At 42.5% G+C, this 25250-nt stretch overlaps 1 protein-coding gene across 1 annotated transcript in view; it reads right to left on the reverse strand.

Moving 5' to 3' along the window:
* The window catches only part of LOC311489283 (contactin-associated protein-like 4), a gene marked incomplete at both ends in the record, with an annotated part of 110523 nt that overhangs the window by 55313 nt on the left and 29960 nt on the right, over window positions 1–25250 (reverse strand). Inside the window, 3 exons of the mRNA XM_084546295.1 lie at window positions 2242–2389; window positions 9054–9247; window positions 20786–20896. Coding sequence (XP_084402421.1) covers window positions 2242–2389; window positions 9054–9247; window positions 20786–20896 — 453 coding nt within the window. The remainder of the gene's footprint in view (window positions 1–2241; window positions 2390–9053; window positions 9248–20785; window positions 20897–25250) is intronic.

A 25250-nucleotide genomic window follows, 5' to 3' on the forward strand; every position in this document is an offset into this window, starting at 1 on the left:
ACGAATGAGTTTTACTTGTGCAAAAAAATTAGAACTCTTTAGGCGTTGCAAAAAAAGTTTAAAAACCTTTATAGTCCAGTAAAGATGTAAAGTCGGGTGTCATCTGCATAGCAATGAACGTGTACTCTATTTCACAAAGACAAAGAATAATTCCAAGTGGAAGGAGATATATGCTAATAAATAAAAGTAGCCCAAACACTGACCCCTGAGGAACGCCCTCAATCTAAACAGCAATTCACAGCCCACCAGTGACATGCTAGTACTGATGCAAGAAAATGTGCCAAACACAGGAAACGAATAAAGGCCGTTGGTCAATTTGGATAGAAACAATACAGGGGTTTAAATATTTAATCCATACAATCGATTCTTTCCTTTCACAACTAAACACCCAAGAGCCTTCAGATGGACAGGTCTCTGTGAATGTGGGCTTTTATCCCCAGTTGATCAGGCAAGTTCACAAGCAAGTATTTTATCATGTACCACTTATTTGTGACACCCTGTCTAAATAAAAAGCTTTCAGATATAAAGCTTTTACAGTCAACTCATTAAACTGACAGTGTTTACTTTAAAAGCAAATGGAGGATGAATGCAATTGAGAAACCGTGTTACGCTGAACGTAAATCCAATGGAAGCAGGTTTGAAGTAAAAACATATTTTCGCAGCTAGTTCAGTGTGAGGTTGTTTTCACATTGCTGATGCAGCGTTAATACTGTGAATCTGTTGTGAAAAATGCAAAATGGAAACGGAACCAATTAAACTGTTAACACAACATGTTTGCTGAGTTATTAGGGAGACGTGTGAAAATGTGATGCTGGTCAGTGTCGAGGTGAGAATAAAGAGGGTGACAATAGCTGGCGGGCTCTGTGTTTATTGGTGTGTGTGTGAGAACATGTGAAATGCATAGGCAAATGGGATCACAGATGTGTTATGGTGTGAAAAAGTGACATGGGAAGACTAAATTGTACACTAGAAAATGCATTTCCTGCAGAAAATACAGTTTGATTACTGAGCAGTGAAAGATTTTACAGCACAGAGATGACATCATCCAGGTCAGAAGACATCATCCGGGGTCTGTAGGTCAATCTACAGACCCCGGATGATGATAACAGGTAACTCCGGACTCAACGGGGAATAGCACTAGCATATCATAACAAAATATTACTGAAATGAACGAGTTTCACGGCAGATAATGCGTTATTTAGAGGCTGCCCTGTCACTCCCGCTATATGGATATATGCTGATCTAATTATCTGATGAACGAGTGCAAATGACACAAAAGTTATATGGGTGAGTAAACGATCGTATTTTATGCCAGAAATAAGGTCCAGGTTGTAAAAAACAGTAGTTCCCCTTTAAGTGCTGAATTCAGAGCGAGTTGCGGCAAATGCTGAAATCTGAATTGGCACAACATGCTGAACATGGAAGCTCAAATGTAAAACTTGACTTTCTAAAGTGCATCAGCTAAAGAAGCCGAGAGCAGAAATGCAACTCTTAAACAGCTGGAGGGTATATACTGAAGCAGGGAATTGGGTAAAATGTCTTAACAGGTGCAGAGTGCAGTATTATTTTGAATAATAGCGCAAGACCTAAAAGAAATTAAAGTGTCTGTGGATTGAAGCAAACACTGAATTAAAGTAAACACAAGCAGCTGTTGTTGCAAAAGGATTACTGCAATGTACAATAAACCTACCGCAAATAAAAGACTTGAATTAATGCAATTTGTCTCGAGGTTATAAAATAAAAAACATTAACGCGAGCTTGGCATTTGATTTCTATTGGCTGCGCTTTAATTTTTATGGTTGTGATAAACAGACAGTCTACTTACAACCTCATTAAAGCTGGGTTTCATAGACTAAAGATGATTTTTACAGACGGGGAATCAGAGCTTTTATTATATCAATAATCTAATCAGCCTAATCTGGCAACTAACATTAAAAGTGGCCCTGCTTGGCAGATAATCCTTTTTATTACGTTCATTCAATATTTCTCCCTTGTACACTTCATTACTCGTCTAATTCATTTGAGTTCAATATTTTGGATCGTGTCTAGTTTTGTAAATTAATGTGTTGTGGTGAGGGATCCTTTAGGAACGCTTCATTACTTTATTATTTTTTTTAAAAAAACGATCCAATCAACTTGATGTGAGATGCTCTGGCGGGGAGTTGCCATGGTGATGCCGAGCTCCATTCATACAAAAGCCCCGCAGAGTCCGTTTAGTGGAGTGAAGAAGAATGGACTCACTGTAAGGACACCCGTAGGCCTCCAGCCGCAGTCCGATGCGCCCGTTGGGGTTCCAGCCGAGGGGAATGAGGCGGAGGAAGCGGGCGACGGCCGGCTGCTGCAGCTTGTACTGAACCACGCTGTCTGCATTAGTGTTACCTGGAAAAGACTGAAGACACACAAGCACACAATGAGAATATGTGAACAGACTGCTTCTTTTTCCACATTATTATTAGACATGAATGATACTTTGATCCGAGGTCGCCGTGCCAAACACCCTAATCAGATCCTAATGAGATCCTGTCTATGAATATAATAAAGAACATGAAGCAGTCTGTCCTGAAAGTTATCCAAGGATATGGTAGCTGTGCTCTCAGTGCTCGATAATACCTCAGTAACCAAAGTCGAAAGCACTGTCCGAGTCTACATGTAGACTTGATAGTCAAACTTCTTTGTTCCCCTGAGCAGCTCTTCAGTCGTACAGATCTGGTTCATCCTGGTCAGGTCAGAATCTGCATTCCTTCTCCTTAATCTAAGGCTGGACAATTGATCGGAGTCTTTTACCCCAGATCATAGCACTGCCCCCACAGGCTTGTACAGTAGACAGTTGCTCAAGTCCCCATTGAGAATCTTTGGGATGTGCTGGAGAAGGCTTTGTGCAGTGGTCAGACTCTCCCATCATCAATACAAGATCTTGGTGAAAAATTAATGCAACACTGGATGGAAATAAATCTGGTGACGTTGCAGAAGCTTACTGAGACAATGCCACAGAGAATGTGTGCTGTGATCAAAGTTAAAGGGGGGAACAATGAAATACTAGAGTGTGTGACCTTTTTTTTGGCCAGGCAGTGTATGTTAAGCATCAAAGTGAAACACAAACAGCAGAGAGTGCATTAAACATTGCTATTTTTAAACTAAGACACCTGATGCACCAACCAAATATTGCATATAAAGCAAAAAGCGAGACAGAAAATAAGCAGAGACATAGAGGGGTACAAAAAAACTGGTGCATTCCAAGATTCAGTGTAGATCCATGTAGTAGTTAAGAGGAATTTCAATGAAGGTTGACATTTTCCTTGGACGACCAAAGCCGCGAGCCAACCGAATACCAATAAACAGCCTGTTTACTAAACCTGGAGTATGAACATGAAACAGTTTGTCTCTTTCTGACTCTGGGCTGACTGCCAGGTGGATCGTTCTATTTATCTCTTTCCATCTCTGCTATCTATCCGGCCATCTATCATAATTACAGTCCTCCTTTGAAGCTGACACGCAGGTTAACGAGCTCGGCGGTCACTGTAAAAAAAAAAAAAAAAAAAAAGCTTAGACACATAATTAACTTATTAATTCCTCCCTAATCACAAGAGAATTAAGTCTGATCTGCTCATATGATGAAGAAAGATGATGCTGTGTAAATATACGACGTGTGTGTATTTATATCTGGATGAACACTACGTCTTTTGTACTTTCTTTCTTGTTAATACTGCAAATATTTGGCACGTGTGATTACTGTGTATTACGCGTGCATCCAGTACATACAGTATGTGAATATACCGTCCAGCTGGGAGTCATGAATTAGAGTTATTAGGGATTATGGGTGAGATTTATATTAAGGCAGAGCCGACTGAGCACAGCTTTTTACTGTCAGCAACATGAACCCGAACGGCCTTCAGCTCGGAAAATGACTTTGAGGACAGATCAGCATCTCGTTCACTTTCAGAAAGTCTCCCAAACTGTGTGAAGGACGGACCGGATGCAAAAGGGATGCAGCACTGTGCATCGCTTCACCTGTTCATCTTGCATGAATTCAGCGACATCTGTTAGCAGCTCCTTTATTTATTTCAATGATTTAAAGTCATTTTAATTATGCAAATCATTGCAAAGATGAAAGAGGACACATAAAGACGATGTTGGTATATCATCCTCTCCTCAGTGCTCGGGTCTTAAAGCTGAAGATGAAAAACAGGGAAAATCTTCACCAGTCGACAACCTGCAACACCGAGAGGAGAAGCCCAGTAGAAAACACGCTGGCGTTGATCCAGCAGCTCTGCCGTCAACTTTCTCTAAGCCTGGCTGACTCATCCACAGAAGTTCAGAAGCACTTTGAAATGTGGCTGGGATTTTTTTTTTATTATTTTTTTTTTTTTTTTAGCAGAGTTAATGTAGAGCGTCAGATCAACATGATTTTAAGCTGTGACGAGGCGTTCTCTGCTCTTGCTCAAAGAAGAACCCTCGGTGCTGAGATTAGCTGGATTCCCTCCACATGAGGAAAATGCCTCGGCTCGACTTCTAATCAAAAGCTCTGCAGCACTGCAACGAACGTGGCTTCGCCCTGGATAAACGTCCACGCTCACAGTGGGGGGTAGTATACCCTGTTTTACATGTTTGTCGCATTACTAGATTTGGCATGAAGGCCACCAGAAACATCAGTGTATCCTCACTGCACAGAAAGACTCAAAACTACTTCCGCTTTACCAAATTTTATTCTGATCTATATGCATCAGATCATCCTCAGATTGACGTGGCCAATACGTTCAACAATATTGAATTTCCCAGAATAGATGAGGAGTTGATAGGAAGTTTAGCCAGCCCAATTTCACCAACTGAGGTTGCGAACGCTATTAGAGCTTTACAAAGTGGCAAATCACCGGGTCCTGATGGATTTACAGTGGAATTTTATAAGAAATTTTCCCCACTTCTTTCCAGGGTCCTAAGCGATGTATATAATGAAGCACTGTCTGTTGGCCGACTCCCCCCAACCTTGACTAATGCTACTATTTCTCTTTTGTTAAAAAAAGGCAAAGATCCTTCACTTTGCAGTAGCTTTAGACCCATATCACTGTTAAACGTGGATTACAAAATTCTTGCCAAAATTTTATCCCTTCGTCTTCAGCAGGTTCTACCGGGGATCATCTCATCAGATCAAACTGGCTTCATGTTAGGAAGACATTCATTTCACAACACCAGAAGACTTTTCAATATACTTAACATGCCCAGCTCCAGCACCCCAGAGGTTGTGGTGTCACTGGATGCGGAGAAAGCCTTCGACAGGGTGGAATGGAACTTTCTCTTTGAAGTGATGGACAGATTTGGGTTAGGCGCGGGTTTTATTTCATGGGTGAAATTGCTATATTCATCTCCAGTAGCGTCTGTACAAACAAATTACACAATCTCACCCCCTTTTCAACTCCACCGTGGCACAAGACAAGGGTGTCCACTATCCCCTTTATTGTTTGCCATAGCTATTGAACCTCTAGCCATTTGGCTAAGATCTGAACCAAAATTTCAGGGTATCCTTCACCAAGGTACTGTACACAAATTGTCACTTTATGCAGATGATCTACTCCTTTACATATCAAATCCTTCCACATCTCTCCCGGTAGTCTTAGACATTCTAAAACAATTTGGCCGATTGTCTGGCTATAAACTCAATTTTGGAAAAAGTGAACTATTTGCGATAAACAACTTAGTTGGTGACCTTCCAGATAATATAGCTCCTTTTAGAAGAGTGGATGAAGGTTTTCAATATTTGGGCATATTTATCACAAGGACCCTGGCAGATACTTTCAACAAAAATGTTGTCCCCTTACTTAATAAAACTGAGGAGGACTTTGCTAGATGGTCAACCTTACCCCTGTCCTTAGCTGGCAGGGTGAACCTCATTAAAATGACTGTTCTGCCAAAGTTCCTTTACTTTTTTCAACATATTCCTGTACTCATCTCAAAAAAGTTCTTTGCTAAATTGGATAAATCCGTGTCAAAATTTATTTGGGCCAGTAAACCTGTACGCATGCAGAAAAAGATATTGCAGCTTCCTAAGCAGGTAGGGGGTCTTGCCCTCCCCAATTTTTTGTACTACCACTGGGCAGCTAACATTCATAAATTGTTATACTGGACTGACGAATCTATCACCAATCAGCCTGCCTGGGTCCAAATTGAAATGTGTTCATCTCATACCTCACTGAAGGCATGGCTGTGCTCTCCACTTTCGGTGTTAACCACAGATGTAAGCGCTAACCCAGTAGTCAACCAGTCGCTCAAAATCTGGTTGCAATTCAGGAAGCATTTTGGCCTGCAAGACTGCTCTATTTATGCTCCCGTGTTGCACAACCACAATTTTAAACCATCAGTTATGGACTCTGCCTTTCAATTTTGGTTTGAGCGTGGCATAACCTCTATTAATGATCTTTACAACAATGGTACTTTTATGTCCTTTACTGACCTGTCTTACAAATTTAAGCTCCCCCCCTCCCACCTTTTCCGTTTTTTTCAAATTAGGCATTTTGTCCAGAAAAATTATCCTGACTTCCCAAATCTCCCCCCACAGACATTGTTAGATACTCTTCTTAGGATGAACCCCAATCAGAGAGGGAATATTTCACATATTTTTAGTGCCCTGGACTCCACTACTTCAATCTTCCCACAACAAACAAAAAAACTATGGGAACAAGATCTAGGGCTAACTCTTGAAGAAGAACAATGGGACAACATTCTTAAGTTAGTACACAATTCCTCTATCTGTGCCCGACATGGGCTAATCCAATGCAAATTTATACACAGGATCTACTATACTAATCATAGATTGTCTAAAATCTTGAGGGTGAAAACTGAAAATGTGAGCATTCTGTGTTTCATGTGGGGAATTTTTTTTTCCTCCCCATTTTCAATCTGTGGACCTGTATTGTTGATGCTCAATAAACATATTGAGAAAAAAAAAAAAAAACTACTTCCGCAGTGAAAGTAAACCATATATCTCCACAGTGCAAGTCCAACGTGACTCTCGTGTGATGGGAAAACACTGAAGAGAAGTGCTGTGTCTACAAGGAGGCGGGAGGTGAGGCCTCGTTGCCTCAGCTGTCTGCCTGAATGACCTCCTCATTCATCAGTCCCACAGCTGAATTACCAATGTGAAAACACATTCGTCTTACATGATGTAGCTATGACTCTAACTCAGACCAAATAATCTATTGTTAATGGAAATTGGACCGGCGACCTGTCCAGGGTGTACCCAGCCTCTCGCCCGTTGACAGTTGGGATGGGCTCAAGCCCCCCCGTGACCCTTCACAGGAACAAGCGGTCACAGAAGATGAATGAATGAATGTTAATGGAAATTTACAGACGCTATAATGTTATTTTTATTATTATTATTTACCTAAAGGGCACAATAAGTTAGGGTTAGGGAAGAGACATGAATTTACCCGTGACTGAATCCACTTTACTGTCTTTTAGTATGAATTTCCAGCTAATTTAGCTTAGCATAAACACAGGAAGTGTGGTCAAGTGGGATTGTGCCGTGTTCACAAGAAAAGTTCCTATGATCTCTCTTGTGGTACTCACAACTTCGCACCTGGAAAATGTTCCATAAGGTCCAACTTCAGGAGCCGTGACGTTTTCGCTGATGTTTTCTTTGTAATTTCATTCCCAACCGCCTTTGCGTTTTCTTCATTAAGCTACCTGGCCGTTAGCTTGCTAAACTGTTAGCCTCCGTGGCTTCTGGACACCAACAGTTACCTAGGCGCTGTGTTCTCGTGACTTGAAGCCAAAGCATTGTGTGCACACAACCTCCAGTGTAACCACAGGCTCATTAGTTCCGTCTGGAGGCAGCAGACCTCCAGAGTTCTTTAATAAATTATCCATCCATTCATTATGGCTCATCCTCTAGAGGGTTGTTGGTGCCTATCCCAGCTGTCATTCGACAGGAGGCGGGGTACACCCTGGACATGTTGCCAGTCCATCACAGGGCTAACACAAAGAGATAAACAACTATTCACACGTATCTATGGCCCATTAAGAATAACCACTTAACCTAACCTCTGTACTGTATGTCCCTGGACTGTGGATGGTGGGTTTCAACCTAGAACTCATCTTGCTTTGAGCCATCAGTGCTACACATTCCATAATTTTAGCAAACCAACAATTAGGGCAACTATTTAAGGAGAGTCAGATTCCACACTCTTAAATATTTGACCTAATTGTAGGTTTGCAAAGGCCGCTTTGAACTTATTGCACTGCCAATTTAACCAATTACACAGTATCTAATTTTGTTCGTATTTCTTTAATTCGTACAATAAATAAGAAATAGTTTGTTTCTTTAGACCCATTAACCATTAAATTCGATCATCGTTGCACAGATTAAACAAATTAAACACAACTGCTCCAAATTATTTCTCCTTATTACGTCTCTTAACCATACAAATAATAAAAAATATTTTCAGGTAACTTTTATCCTCAGTGAAACCAATGTAATGCCTTTAATGCAACTCTTGTGTCCATACTGTACATTTAAAACGACACGTTATTTTAAATGCAGGTGGCATTGAGCATAAAAGCCTTGAATCTTTTATCCGACAGACTCGCCGGTGTTTTCCCTGACTAAGTGTAGCAGCCGGTGGTGCTCCAGACTGCGCCGCATGGTCTCGGCTTCTTTGTCCCTCTCTGCGTCCATCAACAGCAGCTTAAGTGGTTTGGCAACAGGTTCGCAGAGTCAGCAGAGCTCTTTCATCGATTCATCCATTATTAATGAAGAGTCAAAGGCGTCTGATGACTGTGATTATCTCTGCAGGATGGGCTGCTCCCTGCAGACTGGCACTGCTAAACACAATAACCGCTGTAAATATGACAGCGGCGGTCCAAGGAAATTAGCTCTAATGAACCTGGTTCATAATTATTTGATACCTATAGTACAGTCTGTCCTCCGTTTTTAAGGTGGCATTGTAACACAAGTCCTGGTTCTACTTGGTTTAATTACTAAAACTTTTAAAATTATTTCTGCTGTGTTTGTTTGTTTATTATAATAAACAAGTTCAGGGCTGTGTATTCAACTGTGAACTCACCCCTATGCTGTCCTCCTGTCTGAGCTGCTTCCAGTTGTGTCCCGTGTCGCTGAACATCAGCAGGTAGGACGTCAGCCAATCAGAGCTGCCGTAGCGACCCTGCGTAGCGACCGCTGTGATCTTGGTCCGTTCGCCCAAGTCCACCTCCAACCACTGATACCTGTCTGAGACGAGAGGGGACCAACCTCCGGCTCCTGTAGAGAGACGAAATCAAAGATCAATTTTTTACATTTCAACCTGTGAAGGATACGATGCAACGAGCTTTTTAAATCAACTTGTGTGTGTGTCTTTGTTGTGTGTGTAAACAAAGAATTGCCTGACCTTTAAGTCTGGGATTGTTGTTCCCGATACAGAATTAAAACACCAACATCTTTTGTGATGAAACATGTTAAAACCCGAATTTTTTTTATCCAACCATCATTTCATCTTGCTGTTCTAAAACAAATGAAAAGTGCTTTTTGTGTAGAAATAGGAATTTAAAGAGGAAAAAGGCTGTTTATTAATGTTGCGCCATCCACATGTAAAGTGACCATCTCTCTGTAGCCGACAGTTGGTCGCTAATGGACGGTGCAGTTTCTGGTTTCCTAGGTAACCCTCTTGTACACCAATCAGGCATAACATTATGACCACCTTCCTAATATTGTGTAGGTCTCCCTTGTGCCTCCAAAACAGTTGGGACTAATCAGAGAATGGACATGGGCCTTCTGAGGGTGTCCTGTGGTATCTGGTTGTTGGGGGGGGGGGGGGCCTTTGAGGGGAGGGGCCTCTGTGGATCATCCCACAGATACTTGATCAGTTTGGGATCTAGTGAATTTGGAGGCCAGGTCAACACCTTGTGCTGTTCTTCATGTTTTTTTTTAGTTGTTCCTAAAGCATTTTTGTGTGTGTGTCTGTGTCAGGCTGCATCCTGCTGGGGATGGCTGCTGCCATCAAGGAGTGTCATTGCTATGGGGTGGGGGTGCCTGGTCTGGTCTAGGTGGGTGCTACGTGTCTAAGTAACATCCACATGAATGAATACCAGGTCCAAAAGTTTCTAGTTTCTAATGTTGCTAGTGTATGGACAGAGCTAGATGGAAAATACCATGAACAACGTCCCCCTTCCAAGCCTGCTATCAGCATGGTCAATTTAGTGGTTGGAACCAAAGTCATGGACCTTGTTTCTTTGTGGTGAACATTTGGGGGAACACTTTGTTTGTGTCGTATGTTAATCAGCTTTCACTTCCATTGGTTGTTGCATCAAAGTTGAGATTAGTTCGTTAAAATGCCTATTAACAGTAAACACAAAGTAGAGCAGTACACCAATGGGAATGTAACTAATCTTCTCGGAAATGTTGGAACTAAATCTGATGCCAAACAATCCCGCAAGCTAGCTGATGAGATATTTCTCTCTCATACAAATCTTTATATTTCAACTTGTACAATGCATGTTCTTTCAGTTTTTTTTTTGTTTGTTTGTTTGTTTTAATTGCATACTTGTCCGAATGCCCTTTGGAAGCAGAGAAACAATAGAAGCTTAAAGCATGAGGTGTTTTCAACGTGTATAGTTTCAATTACTGCCACGGATTTTGCTCTTAAATGTCAAAACAATAATGCAGCACACACACACTGTCATGTAGCCCTTGAGCATCATCAATAAAAGGTTACCGTGCCATGTATTGATTAGTTGCACATAATGCCAGGGCCTTTGCTTTCTTTCCCAAACGTAGAGCTGCTAAGAGGCTGATCTATTGATGGACTGGACCCACTGCTGTATAAAATATCATCAGTAAAAGGTTGTGGTGTCATGCATTGATTAGTTTTATAGTACACATCTGGGTTTGTTTCTCCTGTATTACATATGACCAGCAAAGAAGAGCGCTGTAGTATGTTGACCAGTTGGAATCTGGGTCAGTTTGTCAAAGGTTTGTCAATAGATGTTGGTATTTTCCTGTGAGAAGATTGTTATGATTGCTGCTATGTGTCTCATCCAAGCTCATTGTCATTTGCGTTTTCAGATACAAAGGCTACAAGATAACCCTAACCCTAACCCTAACCCTTGGAGGGTAAAACCAGTTAAAATGTTTTCAGTTTAAGGATAAATGTTACAATTAGGTTATGGTGAGGCACCTGGTTGAGATGGTCAGGTTTAGGGTAAGGGTCCAGGTAAAGCATCATGTCAGTGTAAAGTCCTTTCAGAGACAGAAACACGAGAGGTGTGTGTAGGAAAGTGCTTTGTCAGGCCAAAACAATCCCTCAGAGCTCAAACACCAGATGGACGACTCTCAAGAAGGAGGAGGTTGCTGACTAGAGTCCTGCAGAGCACACACACACACACAAACACACACTTTTAACATTTAGCCTTTCAGGGGACACTACACTGACTGGAGACTTGCTGTAACCTTACCATGAACCTAGATTTCAACCTAACACATATTGTGAATACTACAAAAGAGTGCCGTTCATGTACTCGTAAGGTAAACACACCACAATTTGAAGGCAGCTTCAACTGCCAGATAAGGGCTAGCCTGTCATTAGCTACACTCAGTTCTTAACAGAATAAGAGTCTGGTAACATGCCATTTGGATTTGATTATGGGGTATGTTTGAACAATACACTGCATATAAATATGGACAATGTGTCGCCACTTCCTTGCATTGGCCAAACTGACGCTATTTTCCAAGGGACATGGGCGGCGCAATCTTGTGAGATTGGAGCCAGAGTCTGTGCAGTATGATCCTAGAGTGGAGCCACGTGGAGCCGCGGTATCATCCACTAACATGGAGGGGGCGGAGCTTATGACCTATACTGCAGCGGCGAGCCACCAGGGGGAGCTCTACTTGCTTTTTCTTCACTTTTGAGGAGCAGTTCCACCGTCCATCTTCATACAGTCTACAGTTTCAACTGATACAGTGAAAAACCTCCAACCAATCAGAGCAATTTTGTTGTAAACAAATTAAACTCCACGGTGCTCAGATGACCTTTTTGACTAAGTCCCTGTTACTCTTCTCCCAGACAATTTGATTTACCCTGCAGTTGTTTGCTGGAGCATAATCCATTCTCGGCAGTGACCATAGACCGTCTTTCTGCCAAAAATATATACTATTCTTATATTATTTATTTTTATATAATACTAAGCTAACACTTGGGATTTAGATTGTGCGCAGGAAAGGTCAAGAATCGTCATTCATCATCTTAAGATGGATATTTAGTGCAAGAGGAAAATGCACAGTCTCCGTTTTTCCTTTTTTTTTCATTAACAATCAAAAAGGACTCTGAACAATGAGCGGAGGCCGGGCCAAGAAGAGAAAAGCTCACAGTGAAAATAAATGAGAGTGAGACGGGCGGCTCAAGAATGGCTGATCTTTAAAGAGCTAAAGGCCAAAGCTAATAGGCACTTGACTAACAGGCGTGTCAAGTGACAGCCGAACAGAAAAGAGCAGACACTCTGACCTTTACCCATGACGATTAGACTGTGGAGGGAAAGAGAAAGAGATCAGAGACTGGGAGGCATTACAGGGATTTACTGTGTCCATCCTGTCAGATTTAATTGAAACAGAAGTGAACTGACAGTCGGGACACCTTCCGTTACGGCCGTCACTTTAAATCCAAGACACCGTTTCTGTCTTGGTTTTACGTCAAGGCAGCAGCAGCCTCTCCACGGTGGGAAGAAGTAGCAAAATAGTGTCTATGTAAAGATGGTCAGTGAGTCTGTGCTTCCATCTCATCAAACTATGTCAATCCTCCTGTTGTTTTCTACAAGTTTTACAGACCTGCTTCTCCTCTGTCTGACTGTCATCATAATACCAAACAAGTAAAACCTCTCTGAGTTTTACCTGCTCTGACAGTCTGGGTCTTCTTCCCTGTCGTCCCTACCGTGAACTGTGAAAGGCCATAGATTATTCCAAGTGTAGCATGCACCACGTCAAAAATATTGTCACGAATATGGCTAATAAGTTTACGGAGATGTTAGTTTCAACTTTCTGCTGCTTTTTTAGATACTGAAGTTACGTAATCTTCGGTTTTGTACAGTCAGTGAGCTACAGAACAGAACAGTGAGACGCATCCCACATCTGAGTTTCTGTGACAAACCATTAATCAGTTGCTAAGCCTGTAAGGAAATTATAATACAGAATTACAGACTGACGTCGAGGGCGACAAAAGCTGATTTGAACTTTCTGTCGTTCTGGAAGACGGATGCTGAGAAATCTGACAGCCTCCCGTTCGGGGAATCAGATACTATTGTGCTGGCTTGTATAGAAAACAGCAGATGCACGTAATGTATTGTCACCCGTCAATATACACTCAGCGAGCACTTATAAAGGAGGCACCTTCAATCAAATGCAATGCAATTCAAATACACTATTTTTCCATGCACCGCATAAAAGACTCTCCGGGCTGCAGCAATTAATTGGAATCTATTTTTTAATTGCGATCAAATGACAAAAAAAGTGGTTTCTTCTTTTTAAATCTGCAAAATTTTGTTAATATGTCCTCATTTCTTCCTTGAAAGCCCCAAAGGCAAATTCTGGTGGGTTTACTCTCACTTCATCCCTGACACTTGAGCGATCCATTTCCCCTGTAAGGACTGTGACACCTGAAACCCTCTCAATTTGTCTCTCTCTTGTTACTGGAGCAGTACAAGTATGTAAGAGGTGATGAGGAAAGCTGCTCGGGCTGCACGGCTCTCCGCTGAAGGGAGACCGAGCCTGACGCGAGTCCATTGTGGACATCAGCACCGCTGTAAGAAGCAGATGGATGGAGGGATAAGTAAAGAAAGGACTGCTGGATCATTAATAATGCACTGATATTCCACCTAACAGGAGCATGGAAATGAAGAGACACGAGTAAAATGAAGAGTCGAGCGGAAAGGAAAAGGCCACACGAGCTGAGGAAGAGGGAGGTAGTTCCAGTGAGAGAGGGATAGCTGAAAGGCAAAGACAGGCCCGGAGTGAGAGCGCATCATTTCCATGAGAATAGCACGCCTAACATGTCAGACAGACAGAGAGCATAATGCAGCAACAGCATGGGAAATATCGAACGTCTCCTGCAGGCAGGTGCGACACATTTCTCCTCGAGCTTCAACACTGGAACTTTGTGGAAGCGATAAAGGACACACAGAACGACGCAGGCGCGAGTCAATACACAATTAGTTGGCAGGCCGTACACGCACGACCACAACAGGTTCCAATTAAAGCTAAACTCCGCTTTTAAATCAAATTCATTTAGAAAGCGGTTACCGAAGCAAAATAACTCCCTCCAAAGTCTATTCCAGCGTAATTGCGGCTGCGTCGCAGATAATTGTCAGTGTCGCCTGAGAATGAAAACGTTTAAACACAAAGACTGCTATTACCATTAGGCGGGAAGACACGGCTGACTACATTAGCTCCTAAAGATGAAAATGTGACGGAGGGAAGCTGACAGAAGACAGACGGTACAGAAGAAAAGGAGGTGTTCAAAAAAGAAAGGAGCAAAAGCGACAGGCAGATGTGAAACGACAAAATAGTGACGGGATATAAAGAGGCTGTGGAAGAAATGAGAGATAAACTGTGAGAGCGGGAAATCAAAGTGAAGACGGATCTAAACGGAGAGGTGGGGAACGTAGTGTGTGATTCATCATGCAGGTTCCAGGAAGGGAAGACATTCATCTCCAAACGGACTTGCCAGAGCTTTCCAGCCATTTCAGGGGCCCCGATGTAAAAATGATGTGACTGTGCGAAATAATGAGCGTGCCACCTTTCAAAAGAGTCTGCTAGGTATAAAAAAAAGGAGCGTGTGCATATCGCTTTACACCAGACATAAACACATTTATCACTGCTGAGCGGAGCGCTATGAGATAAAACAATGTGCCAAAAGAAGAGCTTCAAAGAAAGTTTGCAGCCATTTCAACTGAAGCTTTTATCTGAAGCTCTGGGAGTGATAGAGGAGAAGAAGTGTCTGAACATCAGTTAAAGGTCTTACCTGAAGAAAGTCTTTAAATGATTATCTACTAAGGACGCAAGTGGTACATCACGGGTCTTAACATGGTCATAAGCATGAATGAGAATTGTCTTGGGCTGTCCCTTTTGCCTCCAAAACAGTTGTGACTCATCAGAGAATGGACATGGACCTTCTGAGGGTGTCCTGTGGTGTCTGGCAGCAGGATGTTGTTGTTGGGGGGGGGTGGGGGTCATCCCACAGATACTTGATCAGTTTGGGATCTAGTGAATTTGGAGGCCAGGTCAACACCTTGTGCTGTTCTTCATGTTTTTGGAGTTGTGGATGGAGTGTCATTACTATGGGGTGGGGGTGTCTGGTCTGGTCCATGGGTGCTACATGTCTAAGTAACATCCACACCAATGAATGCCAGGTCCAAACGTTTCCCAGCAGAACATTGAATTATCACAAGATGGTCAATGTTGTTTACTTCTCCCGTCAGTGGTCATAATGTTGTGGCTGATCGGTGTGTATACTGCATATACAAAGGTAATGGGAGATACATTTAACCTGTAAGCACCAGTTAAACATCAAACCTTGGAAGTACAGCTGCAGCTAACGATTAACTTTAGCTCAAGCTTCCAGTATGATGACCTCTAGCCTGGAAGACGGACAAAAGTTGGTCTAGAATCTAGACCAACTTTTGTCCATGAAAATAAAATGGACCGAAGAGTAACAGTGACGTAGTCCTACACGTCATCTGTGGAGCTGAATTTGCAGATTTAAATGGCTCTGACTGGTTGACGGAGTAAGAACAACAGGGTTTATGGTGGTGGTTAATATTCAGCCATGTGACAAATCACGTCCCTGCTTTGTTTCATACCTGTCGGGGCGATACGATATAAAAGAATCTGTATGGAAAAAGCCCACATTTAATAATACATATGTGTATTTTGTAGGCGGTATTCTGGGGCTGTGGTAATCTCCGCTCATTTAGCGAGTAAATGAACTGAAAGTGAAGCTGCTCCACTGAGAACAACTAGAGGAGGCAGAGTATTAGGAGCAGCAGCAGCAGCAGCAGCAGCAGGGAGTTATAAATGAGACGCAGGCGTTCCTTTATTCATCGATTTCCTCAGCAAACAGCTGGGATCATCGCGTGTGCTTTACACCGCTTACACAGCGGAGAAGGAAACGTGACGCGAGCGGCTCTCCTGATCTACCAACAACAAGGTTTGAAAAATGTTTGTCATGAAATGAGAAGATGAACTTAATTCATGATGTTATCATCGGCAATTCATTACGCTCCTACTCCTCATTATCTCATCTTGACAGGGTCATTACTGATCACTTATTACTCACATAATCCACAGTTGTAGTTGGAACAAAGGGGACCGCCATTTTATCGTGGTAATCCAAGACATGAGGCTCATGCTGCTGAACTTAAAGCAGCATATAGATTTATATTTACAAGTTATTACTTTATACAGTTGTTGCAACGTCAGCATTCATTGTGGTTGGCTTCTAGTGAACTGGCAAATACATCTTAAACTCTCTTTTGGTCTCGCTCAACTAATAAGAAAATATCTGTTTCTTTAGAAGCTAAATGCCCCACTATACTGATCCGGCATAACATTATGACCACCTTCCTAATATTGTGTAGGTCTCCCTTGTGCCTCCAAAACAGTTGTGACTCATTAGAGAATGGACATGGGCCTTCTGAGGGTGTCCTGTGGTGTCTGGCAACACAATGTTGTTAGTGGGGGGGGGGGGGGTTGAGGGGAGGGGCCTCTGTGGATCATCCCACAGATACTTGATCAGTTTGGGATCTACTGAATTTGGAGGCCAGGTCAACACCTTGTGCTGTTCTTCATGCTTTTTTTTGTGTCTGTGTCTGTGTCAGGCTGCATCCTGCTGGGGATGGCTGCTGCCATCCAGGAGTGTCATTGCTTTGGGGTGGGGGTGCCTGGTCTAGGACTAGGTGGGTGCTACATGTCTAAGTAACATCCACATGACTGAATGCCAGGTCCAAAAGTTTCCCAGCAGAACACTGAGTTGTGTGTTTGAGTCCTCCTCCACCAGTTCCACACCAGACGTCTCGCCACTGGGATTTGTACTAAGCTCACTCAGTAATCCAAAACTCCGGGAGGGAGGGGGCATGTCTTTAGACAGTGGGAGGAAGCTGGAGTACCTGGAGATAACCCACACAGACACAGGGAGAACATGCAAACTCCACACAGAAAGGAACCAGTCGGCCGATGGATTCAAAGCCAGAACCTTCTTGCTGTGAGGCCTCAGTGCTAACCACCACGCCACTGTGCCGCCCTGTCGGAGTGCAGTTTTAAGCAAAACTTCTAGAAATGTAACAGAAGTAGGAAAATTGCTTTCAAACAAGGGCAGAAACCATTGAGATAAACTGGCTTCATCCCAGAATATACCCCGGAACAGAATAAAAATCAATCCTCTTCAATCCACCTCATGCTGTTTCCAGAGACCATTCATCCACCACCTGCCGTAGAAACTACAACTTGCCCTTGATTGCACTCTGCGCCCTGCAGACTCCCCCCAGCACATTTCCAAATAACTCAATAACGTCACCTCCAACAATTTCAGTCCACTTTAAGCACCGAGTACGCCGTGACACCGAGCCAGAAGGCACAGTGCAGGAACCCTAACACATCCATTTAACCATCTACACCCATGCTTTTCATACTGTGCGGCGCCAAAATAACTATAACATACAAAAAGGCTCCATGTTGTAATCGCTCAAGAAGATTTCAGCCACTTTTTAACGCACGGTTTGCTCACGCGTTAACGAACACACGGAGAGCAGACCCGACCGCCGGCAACTTTCTCCACGCTCGGCTTCTTTCAGTTTCCCAGGTGGTTAAAATCATTCAGAGCCAGATTAAACCCGTCTCCACTGATTCGGGGCTTTGATGTCGGGATAAAGCAGCGAAGGCCGCTCCCCGCAGAAAGCCCCACAACAAACCGCAATCTTCGTTTTATCAAAGCCTCATATCAGCATCCAGCACGGGGCTCCCTGGTGGGTCCTCACGCTGGCCCAACAAACACCGTTCACATCTGTTCTTCTGCTCTAATCCTCCCATCTCAATAAAACAACCGTTGCTTGTTCTCGCTTTTATTTCGTCTCTCAGAAACAATCCTCCGGCTGCCTCTGGAGTAGTCATCGGTGAGTTGCGGAGTTGTCTGAATCTAATAAATCTGTGATGTTTTGTGCTTTGTGTGGTGAGTTTAACAGAAGTGTTTCCTCCACTGAGCTGCAGAGAAACTCCTTAGCTGTAAAGTTGTTAAATTCCCCACTCAAGAAGCATCGCATACCGATAAAACCGATCCAAGAGATAAGCTACATCATCCCTAATACACATTTAGTTGCTTCATCTCAATATTCCCTGCCTGCCTTTCAGCGCAGACTAAAGACAGTTAAAAGGAGGTCATTTATTTCACTTTCATAAGTGCATAGTTGCTGGATTGATTGATTGATTGATTGATTGATTGATTAAGTTTATTTAAGTGTCAAACACCATGGTGCCCAGCCCACATGGGCTTATTAGACACTGAAGCAATAATTTACACAATAGTCTCCAGATAGCCACGTACACAGAGATACCCAACATAACACCACTAAAAATAAATACAAAAATAAAAAAGCTTGTTAAACTGGATACAGAATACTTTGTCTTAAATACCAGGCCTTTTCTATAAATTTGGCCAAAGCAAAAACATCATTTTCAAACAGCCAGCACAAAATCTCTCCTTCATATTGCCAAAATATATCAGGGTTTTTTAACTGAATTGATTCAAAAAGTGAGATCCTTAGGTCACAGTATAAGGGACAGTAAAAAACAAAATGAAATTCATCTTCAACCACTTGGAGGTCACAGAATTCACATAAACGTAAATGTTCAGGTGTACCTTTAAATCGACCCACTTCCACTGCCAGAGGTAAAGTACTAGTACTCAATTGAGAGCTGGAAACTTTCTACCAGTCTGTTGTTGCGAGCGTCCTGTACTTTGCTGCGGTTTGTTGGGGGAGCAGCACCAGCAAAAAGGACATCAGTAGGATTGAGAAATTGATCCAAAAGGCTGGACATGTTATCGGGAGAGAGTTGCAGACGTTTGTCTCAGTGAGGGAGGACCCTGGACAAACTGCTCTCCATCATGGACAATCCGTCGCACCCACTACACCAGACAATAGAGGGACAGTGGAGCTCATTCTCTAACAGATTGATCCAGCTCCACTGCCACAGTGAACGCTACAGGACTTCATTCATACCAAACTCTGTCCAGCTGTACAACAACTCACCTTTCTGTTATTAATGTTAATGGACACTATTGCACCTTATTAATCCTTTCTATGTATATAATATATATTTAATTCTGTCTCTATTTCTTGTACATTTGTTCACATGCTAATTTTGTAATATTTTGATTATATTATTTTATTTTACTAGATTTTATGTTATATTTTATTTTTATTTTATACCTGTCCAGGGTGTACCCCTGCCTCTCCCCCGATGACAGCTGGGATAGGCTCCAGCAGACCCCCGCGACCCTTAACAGGAACAAGCGGTTACAGAAGATGAAGATTTTTATTTTATTTTACTAGATTAAATTAGATTTTTAATTTAATTTATTTATTTTTATTTTACTGGATTTTATTTTATTTTATATTTTATTTTTCTAGATTTTATTTTATTTTATTTTACAAGATTTTATTTTTTATTTTATCTAGATTTATTTATTTATTTTTATTTTATTTAAATTTTTCTTTTTGGTTGGTCTTTTGATTGGTCTAGTGGTTCTCAATAGTGTTTTTTTATGTGCAACTAAGCTACTGCGACCAAGCAATTTCTCTTGTGGATGATTTAAGTCTGTCTAAGTCTAAGTCCAAGTCTACACATGACACCCCTCAGTTTCCTCTCAAGGACTTTCTGTCCGTCTCCAAAACAGTGAAAGAATAAAAGACATGTTTGATCTCTCCAAACTTATTTTATACCATAGGCACAGATGAAGCACACATGCACTCATGATGCACACATGTCCAGTAGTACCATTTAGGTTGAACATTTCAGGCCACACTCAGATCCAGCTCCAGTGAAAATAACGGCCACTGCTACACACAGGCACACAGGAAAATCACAAAAAGGGCAAAATTAAATGGAAATCCTTTCACTTTAATTGGGACGAGACAACGCTGCATTAAATGCTGCTCCAATTAAAAATTCTCAGCCTGTAAACGTCCAGCACAGGAGGCTGTGGTTTGCCCTCTTGACCTGATCAGCCTGATCACAAACACTGAGGCATGACAGAAGCACTGGGTGCAAGTATTTCAGCTTCTTCACAGTGAAATCCAGGAAGATCTTTTTTTTTTTTTTTTTTAGGCTGTTTGGCAACTTTGTTAGAAGCTGCTGACTCAGTCTACAACTATAAATGAAATAAAGTGAAAGCAGCAGAGGGAACAGAAACTGACTGTGATTCATTGAAACCAAGAGTGTCAAATGATCGTTTGCACAAAGAGCCTTTGTCGATCATTTTCAGCTCAAACTGAAAGAGCCTTAGAAGATGAGGTGACGTGGTTGTTGGTTGTTTTACGGTGTTTCATTGCACTATAATTTTTCTGTCCCAGCTGTCATTGGGCGAGAGGCGAGCTTCACCCTGGACAGGTCTCCAGTCTATCACAGCATCCCCATACAACTACACATTATATAAATATACTATAACACCCTGTCTGGCCCCAAATGGACAGGCATTGTTATCCATGCGTGCGTCTTTATCATTCACACCTCGGCTGTATCTCAACTCATGCATCAACTCCTCACCGTCTCTCCTGTTGAGTTTGGCGTATCCCGGCGCGTGGCTCCCGGACAGCTGGGAGGAGCTTCTGAAGGACGACGGCGGCAGGTTGGACACCAGCGAGCTGTCACACGCTTCTGTCAAACAACAAGAAAGCAATGGTTAGAGGTTCATAAATTCTTTCCAGTCTTTTGAAATTCTGCTGCTCAAAAAAGAAATGAGGCGGAAAGACTGAACAGGTGGTCTGTCAATCACTCAGATTTGTGCTTTTAAAAAAATGTTCAGCACTGGAAGACTGTGAGAGGAACGTGATGATCAGTACATGTCCGATTAGGGATAGGACATGCTCATATACTTGACCTCGTCGTCATTTGCGCTTTACGTAGACTATACGCTCACGAACCACTTTATTAGGTACACCAGTGAAAACGAATGCACTCCACTATAACAGACCTGCACTAAATCTGGAGGATCTAAATGGCCTTGCTTTTGCTGATTCATTTCTCTATTATTTTCTATTATATGTGTCGGTACAATACGATTCAATAGTTCTACAAACCACAGCCTCCACAAAGAAAACACAGCTGAATCAACTGCTCTCTCTGTTATTTTTTTTTATTTTTTTAAACAAATGCTGAATACCATGACCTTCATGAAGTTAAGACTCAGTGCAGGACTGTTATGTTAGACTGCATTTGTTTTCACTAGTGTACCTAATGAACTGGCCAAGCCGGAGTATATCGCAAGAGGAAATAAGTCGTGAATCAGGGTTACTCTTTATAATCTTCATGATGTTCTCATAAGGATCTCCATTACACACACCGATCAGCCACAACATTATGATGGGAGAAGTGAATAACATTGGCCATGTTGTGACAATTCAATGTTCTGCTGGGAAACGTTTGGACCTGGCATTCATTGGTGTGGATGTTACTTAGACATGTAACAGCCACCTAGACCAGACCAGGCACCCCCACACCATAGCAGTGACACTTCCAGCAGGATGCAGCCTGACACAGGAACAAAAACAGTTTAGGAACAACTAAAAAAACAGCACAAGGTGTTGACCTGGCCTCCAAATTCACTAGATCTCAAACTGATCAAGTATCTGTGGGATGATCCACAGAGGCCCCTCCCCTCAAAGGCCCCCCCACTAACAACATCCTGCTGCCAGACACCACAGGACACCCTCAGAAGGCCCATGTCCATTCTCTGATGAGTCACAACTGTTTTGGAAGCACAAAGGAGATCTACACAATATTAGGAAGGTGGTCATAATGTTATGCCTGATCGGTGTACAAGAGGGTTACCTAGGAAAACAGAAACTGGACGGTCCATTAGCGACCAACTGTTGGCTACAGAGAGATGGTCACTTTACATGTGGATGGTTCAACATTAATAAACAGCCTTTTTCTTCTTTAAATTCCTGTTTCCACACAAAAAGTACTTTCATTTGTTTTAGTACAGCAAGATGAAATGATGGTTGGATTAAAAAAAAAATCGTATTTAAGCATGTTTCATATATTTATGTCGTAACATTATGGCTGATCCAGTGTATATGATGGGATGAATGAAATCAGCGTAATTGATTCGTGTTAAAATCCGATTCAAACGACATGAAGTGCAGGAGAGGCGTAGTGGAGAGTTATCAATCTAATGTTATATGAGTGAAAACCCAGCCTTTGACATTACACTCCTGTCTCTCAGCGATGAAATAAACACCTTCAAAAATAGGTTGGAAACACAGCTGTGTGGTTCTCAGATCAATAACAGAAACCACGCCGAGCATCTCAGAGTATCGGGCGCAGCAGGATGTGGATTACTCTCCACCTCTAAGCCGGAGTGAAGAGAAACAGTCGGGCGGTTGAGAGCAGCAGGAGAGGAGCGGCACTGTTTCACCAAATTACCAACTTCTAAGGATCGAGGAAGCGCAGCGTTGCTTTCAGTTTAGCTTTTAGAATTACAGAGTTCATCCAGAAAGGCGTCGAGGAGCGGATAGCTCGCAGAGAAGCGAGCGGCCCTTGAAGTCAATGAACATCAGAGCAATAATAAGAGTTTCACACGACGGCAGAGTAATCGCTCAGGAGCAGCTTTAACGTTCCCCAGGTGGAGGCAGGTCTTTCAGCTGTAATGGCGCCATGTTAGATGAACGAACAGAGTCCAGCTGGATGAATGAACGGTGTAATTCTGCCTCGATGGACAAATGAACGTCGTAATGAAGTTGTGTTGTGGAGATGAATGGCGTCCTGACTGACTCATTACAGACTGAGTTCTGATGGAGATGAATCAGTGTTGTCAGAGGAAACCTTTACACGTTTAGTTTTAATGGACGATTGGCCGCAATAAAAACACCATGTATTATACATTATGTTCACTAATTAATCTTTTAATTGGGTTTTTCTTTCACATATGTGTTCTGTCAAGTCTTTAGAGTGAAAAGAAGAGCTTTGACAAAACGCTTGTCATGCACTTAAATGTAATTAGAGCAATAGTTGTTACTACACTTGTATGTAGAAATAAAATCCTAAACCATAAAAATAAGTGTCTGTTTTATGAGGCCGTCTGTGGTCTGCACACATGTACACACAGATCCATGAATGTCAGCTCCATAAATATTCATCGTTTTCCTCTCGCGCTGCAAACTGGAAGCTAAATCCAAACTAACTAACTAACGCTGCCTCCGTCCGAAGCCTCTCTGTTAATGGATGTTGTTCTCTGACGCCGAGACGAGAACCAATTACTATGATTGAAGCTGCAGCCTGATCCGGGCCCACCGACTCTGATCAACGAGCCGTTAGCTTCCATCACTTTGTCGACAACAGCGCGCTGCACGATATTCATATTCAACACCTCCCGTGCTCTGCGATGGACTGGCGACCTTTCCAGGGCGCCTCTCGCCCAGTGACAGCTGGGATAGGCTCCAGCAGACCCCGTGACCGTCCAGAGGACAAGCAGTTACAGAAGATGAATGAATGAATGAACATGTTCCATTCTGCTCCTACATTCCCAAATTTTGTACAGGTAAAAACAAAATGATTTCTAAAACAAATGCACATCACTTAACATGACTTTCTTTTAAAATCCTCCACTTCAGCCAGTCCTCCAAATTAACAGCAAAATCCAATATGTTTTCCATTTTCAACCTCGTTTTCTTAGTATTTCTTGCTCTGATTTAATTTGTCAGCGCGACTCATTCAGTCACATTCAGTAGCCACACGTGTAAAACGGAAGACGTGAAGCGTGTGAATTTATGCTCGGGGTCGTAGCTTTGGACGTGTGAAAAATGCACAAGATGTTGAGAAGCTGAGGCGGCCGCACTGATTAAAATACAGGAGTATATGTTATACGAGACGTGTGTGAGATGGAGAGAAAATTAGTCTGGAGAATTCAACAGTCAGCTGATTAGAGAAGAGGAAAGAGAGCAAGAGTTATAGTCAAAAAGAAGCTGAAAGGAGCTAAAATGCTGGGTGGAGTTATGCTCTTTTTTATCAGTGCACCAGTGTGAGGCAAAACCCAAACACTACATCTCAGACAATGATTTTAAACAAATAAAAGATTTCTGTCATTTAAAAGCGTCTGTCCTGCTTGTTGATGTCAGAAAATACTAATTTCTCAGTGGAGTTTAGTGTTTCTGGGACTTTTAGACAAAAAAAGCGCTAAAAAGCTGATAACAGTGATCTGCTTAACAATCAGTTCAGCGCTTTATAATGTACATATTGGCCTCAGTGTAAGTTTCTCTTTTATTGTGAAATTATCTGGCATTTTCTGAATTTGACATTTAAAAAAGTTTTAGAGCAGTCTTAACATTAAACATCCTGCCGTAGAGTACAGTTAATCTGCTCCGCTAAAGAGTGTCTCCTCCATATTTAATTCCACAGTTTTAAATGCCATCCAGCTCCTCAACAATCATCAGAAGGTCTCAGACTCTCTGGTCCTCACATGGTATTTATCCCTGCAGGCTTTGCCCGGTCAGACACCCGTCACTGCTGGTGGTGAGGGAGCTCTCGGTGTAAAAAAGCAGGTGAATTGCAGTCGTCAGAAGAAGAAAATATGAGAGGGATGGCTCTCCGACGCAGAGGGCTGTAATCCCTGAGGAGATAATGTGAGGAGGGAGCAGAGCCTCACTGAGGTAACACTTGACACAGAGAGAGAGAGAGAGAGAGAGAGAGAGAGGGGGAGGGAGTTTAAAAAAACACAGGGCCAGTTTTCCTCAGCGGAGCTTTGGCATTTAAGAGTCGACGTCCCCCGACAGCGTGACCAGTGGAGCACAAACACCGAGACAGCTCCGAGGAAAACGAAGCTAAATGCTGAATACCTGCTGGCCTCTGCAGCCGGTGAACCTCAACACCGACCCTGGCTGTGTTGGACGCGGAGCCTTCCCTGAATATTAAACCGCTGCACCTTCCTCCAACACCAGCGCACCTCCTCCTCCTCCTCTTCGTGCCAGCCTCAGCTTTTAATCGAGGTATTTCTTTCGACATTGACACAGCA

Source organism: Chelon labrosus (assembly GCF_963514085.1).
Source record: "Chelon labrosus genome assembly, chromosome: 6".
Taxonomy (NCBI): Eukaryota; Metazoa; Chordata; class Actinopteri; order Mugiliformes; family Mugilidae; genus Chelon; species Chelon labrosus.